This window comes from Myotis davidii, unplaced genomic scaffold, assembly GCF_000327345.1.
Source record: "Myotis davidii unplaced genomic scaffold, ASM32734v1 scaffold4669, whole genome shotgun sequence".
Lineage (NCBI taxonomy): Eukaryota > Metazoa > Chordata > Mammalia > Chiroptera > Vespertilionidae > Myotis > Myotis davidii.
This window is the reverse complement of record NW_006299398.1, coordinates 2705-6380: the sequence shown is the minus strand read 5'-3', so window position 1 is coordinate 6380 and position 3676 is coordinate 2705. Positions and strand designations below refer to the sequence as shown.

General features: G+C 59.1%; 1 protein-coding gene across 1 annotated transcript in view; it reads right to left on the bottom strand.

Annotated features, from left to right (window-relative positions):
• Positions 1-3676, bottom strand: part of LOC102770143 (patatin-like phospholipase domain-containing protein 3) — a gene marked incomplete at its 5' end in the record, with an annotated part of 11069 nt that overhangs the window by 6090 nt on the left and 1303 nt on the right. Inside the window, 3 exons of the mRNA XM_015571303.1 lie at positions 5-108; positions 1004-1064; positions 3367-3576. Coding sequence (XP_015426789.1) covers positions 5-108; positions 1004-1064; positions 3367-3576 — 375 coding nt within the window. The remainder of the gene's footprint in view (positions 1-4; positions 109-1003; positions 1065-3366; positions 3577-3676) is intronic.

Below are 3676 nucleotides of genomic sequence, written 5' to 3'. Positions count from 1 at the left end.
CAGCCGCCCCCGGGGAAGCCTTGGGGCTTGCAGTTTCCCAGGAGAACAGAAGGAACTCGGGCGCTGCCGAGGGCACACTCGGGCTCGGACAGGGCCTGTCACAGATGCCTACATGGGACACGGAGACAGGGGGCATGACTCACACACCCACCCACCCATGACAGGAGGCCAGCGGCCACCAGACATCCAGAGGGGCCTTCCCACGGTCCCCTGACCTCCCTCCCTCCTGCTTCAGCAGCCCTCTGTGGCTTCCTACTGCTGCAGTGCCGGCTTCACCACGTGCACGGGGCCCAGCTTGCGCCTCTCCTCTGTCCATCTCTCAGCCCCTGCAGTTACACAGGCCTTCTCCCCCTCCTGTCCATCTCCAAGGTGGAGTCACCTCCTCCTGGAAGCCCTCCTTTCCCCCAGGCCTTGCAGCTCCCTCCTGTGTGACCCTGTAGCAGCCCACATCCTGTCCCACCCTCTGCATCTCATCTCTCCACACATCATCCATCCACAGAGTGAGCTCCGGGTGGCAGTGCCCCCCGCACTCAGCCACGTGCGTGGACCTGGAAGGGACACAATGGACACTTCCTGAGTGGGTAACTCGTGCAGGTCCTGGTGACCCGACCGTCTCCTTGGTCTCGGCCTCAGACTAATGGACGTGGTCATACAGGAGCCAAGGTGTAGCATCGAAGAAAAGCAGCTCCGACCACATCTTACGGTGGGTTCCAGGCTGATGTGTCAGGAGCCCAACTCCTCGCCGAGTGGCGGCACATGCTCTGGGGCTTTCCAAGGCTGCTGACAAACAGCGGAGGCAAAGGGCTCATCTGGCCCGGCCAGTGTGGCTCAGTGGACGAGCCTCAACCCATGCATGAACCCGGAGGGCACGGTTCCGTTCCCGGCCAGCGCACTGCGAACTACAGATTCGCCCTCCCTCTCCCTGAAGCCAACAAAACCACACATACTTTTTCTTTTCTTTTTTTAGAGAAAAGGACCCGTCTACTCCCCAGCTCATACGTACCTTTCTCTTCCAGGAACCTGACCGCATCCAAGTACCCTCGCAGGCATATCTCTCCCAGCACCTGTCAGCCAGGCAAGTAAGTGAACTCCCGGCCGACTTGCTAAGGCTCATTCATTTAAGCTGAAGACTCCTTCCAACTCTGAGCTGCCTCCGTGGGTCGGGCATGGCCAGACAAGGGACTGGGCAGGAACGACACCCCTCCATGGGGCCTTGGTTGTCACCCAGCATGACAGGCCTGTCCTGGTTCTCAGGGGACAGTTACAGCTGCCTCCCCTGCTCTGTGCACAAACCACCCACACCAACCAGCTGGTGCCCGGCCTTGCCTCCAGGGGGAGCCCTTGCGGGCTGCTCACTGTCCTGCCCACTTCCCTGCAGCCTTCTGGACCCCAAGCCCCGTTAGGGCCCCTGTCCACACACCCCCTTACCGTTGGGGTGGGAAGGCACACTACAGCCACCACAGTGCTGCGTGGTTCGTGACCGTGGCCACGAATAAGATCATGTGGGTAACGCGACACATCCTACCGCCCAGGCTGCACCCACAGACAGTCTCCCCAGGATCTGGGGACTGGTCCAGGGCTCCGCTCAGGTGCCGGCATTCATGGATGCTCTAGTCCCTCACGTAAATGGTGTAGGGTTTGCACACAGGCTACAGCAGGCACCCTGCTCCACGTCACTCCGTGGATGCAGGGTAGGGCGCGGCGAGGGGCAAATTCAAGTTTTGCATTTTGGGACTTTCTGTAAAATATATATACATACACACACACACACACACACACACACACGTTTAAGCAACCAAACGACCGGTCGCTATGATGCACACTGACCACCAAGGGGCAGACGCTTAATGCAGGAGATGCCCCCTGGTGGTCAGTGCGCTCTCACAGCAGGAGCGTCCTCAGCTGACCAACCCGTCCCAGTGGCCCACCACACTCCCTCAGTAGTCCTGCAGCTCCAATCTCCGGAGAACGGGCCAGGCACTGACAGACCACTCCGCTGACAAGATCCCCAACAGCACCACCGGCCTCCTGGAAGTCGGCCGCGGGCGCCATGGCCACTTCCCCTCCCTAGACTCTCAGCAAGGATGAAACAACATAAAAGCGGCCACCAGGTGGCTCCCAACAAATGGTATGAAGGTCAGCGGGAGGATCCCGGCCCGGCAAGCACCACCGCCTGCCTGGAGGGCTGATCACTTCCCAGGCCGCCCCCGCTTGGGTGGGCACCCGATGCAGGGCTCACAGTTAGTGAGCACTGCTGGGCGGTGCAAGCCCCTCCCGATCGTGACTGACAGGGTGTGAGCCTGTGGCAGGTGCAGCAGGGCTGGGATGAGCAGGCATGGCAGGCAGGAGGGGCAGGCGGTGTGGGACTGACCGTTTGGGCCTGATCCCCACAGGCCACCCCAAGGGATCCCACCTGTGCACGAATTTGTGCACCGGGCCTCTAGTCCTATATAATAAAACCCTAACATGCAAACTGACCAAATGGCAGAACGACTGGTCGCTATGACGTGCACTGACCACCAGGGGGCAGACACTCAATGCAGGAGCTGCCCCCTGGTGGTCAGTGTGCTCCCTCTGTGGGCTCATGGCCAGAAGCTGGGCTCATGGCTGGCCAGCACAGCAGTAGTGGCGGTAGCCTCTCCTGCCTCTGCTGCTGTGCTAAGGACCCCTCAGGGGATTTCCGACTGCTGCCTTAGGTCCGCTGACATCTCCCGAGGGGTCCCAGTCTGTGAGGGGGTGAAGGCTGGGCTGAGGGCACCCCCTTCTCCCCCCAGTGCACGAATGTCATGCACCAGGCCTCTACTATACATACTAGTGTGTGTGTGTGTGTGTGTGTGTGTGTATTTAAATCCTCACCCAAGGATATTTCTCCATTGAATTTCACAGAGAGTGAAGACAGAGAGAAACATTGATGTGAGAGAAACACATTGATTGGTTTCTGCCTGCACAAGCACGGCCAGATCCAGGCTGGGGAGGAGCCTGCAACCGAGGTACATGCCCTTGACCTGAATCGAACCTGGGACCCATTGGTGCACAGGTCAATGCTCTATCCACTGAGCCAAACCAACTAGGGCTAGAATATTTTTGATGTGTGGTTGGTTGAATCCACAGTTGGGAAACCTGTGGAGCAGGAAGGTCGACTGCACTAGAACCGCAGTCATGAGGAGCAGCAGAGTTTAAATGTCCCAGGTGATTCTGGGACACCTCCTCCTGGAAGCCCTCCTGGGGCACCACTGACCTTCAGGGACAAGTGACTCTTCTTCGATCCCTGTTCATTGAGGGGTCAGCTTTGGTTGGTTTGCGTAGAGACACTGCTGGGTCCCCAGGCAAACAAGCTGCACCCGCAGAACGAACAGCCCCACTCACCTTCACATCCGGCGGGAACAGGACTTGGTTGATCAGGTGGACGTTCTCCAAGCAGAAGCGGAGACTGAGACTGCACACGTCCACATGCATGAAGTTCGTGGACTTGACCTTAGGACAGATGTCATGCTCCCCAAGGAACGGGGACACGGTGATGGTCGTCTTGTCATCAAAGCAGGGTCTAAAGTCACTAAACCCTCCATCCACGTACCGCTGTGAGGGAGAGAGAAACACATCCGGTCCGAGGCTCTGGCAGGGTCCGTGGTGCTCAGATTATGGGGAGAGGCTGGGGGGGGGGGGGGCGGGCTTGGGG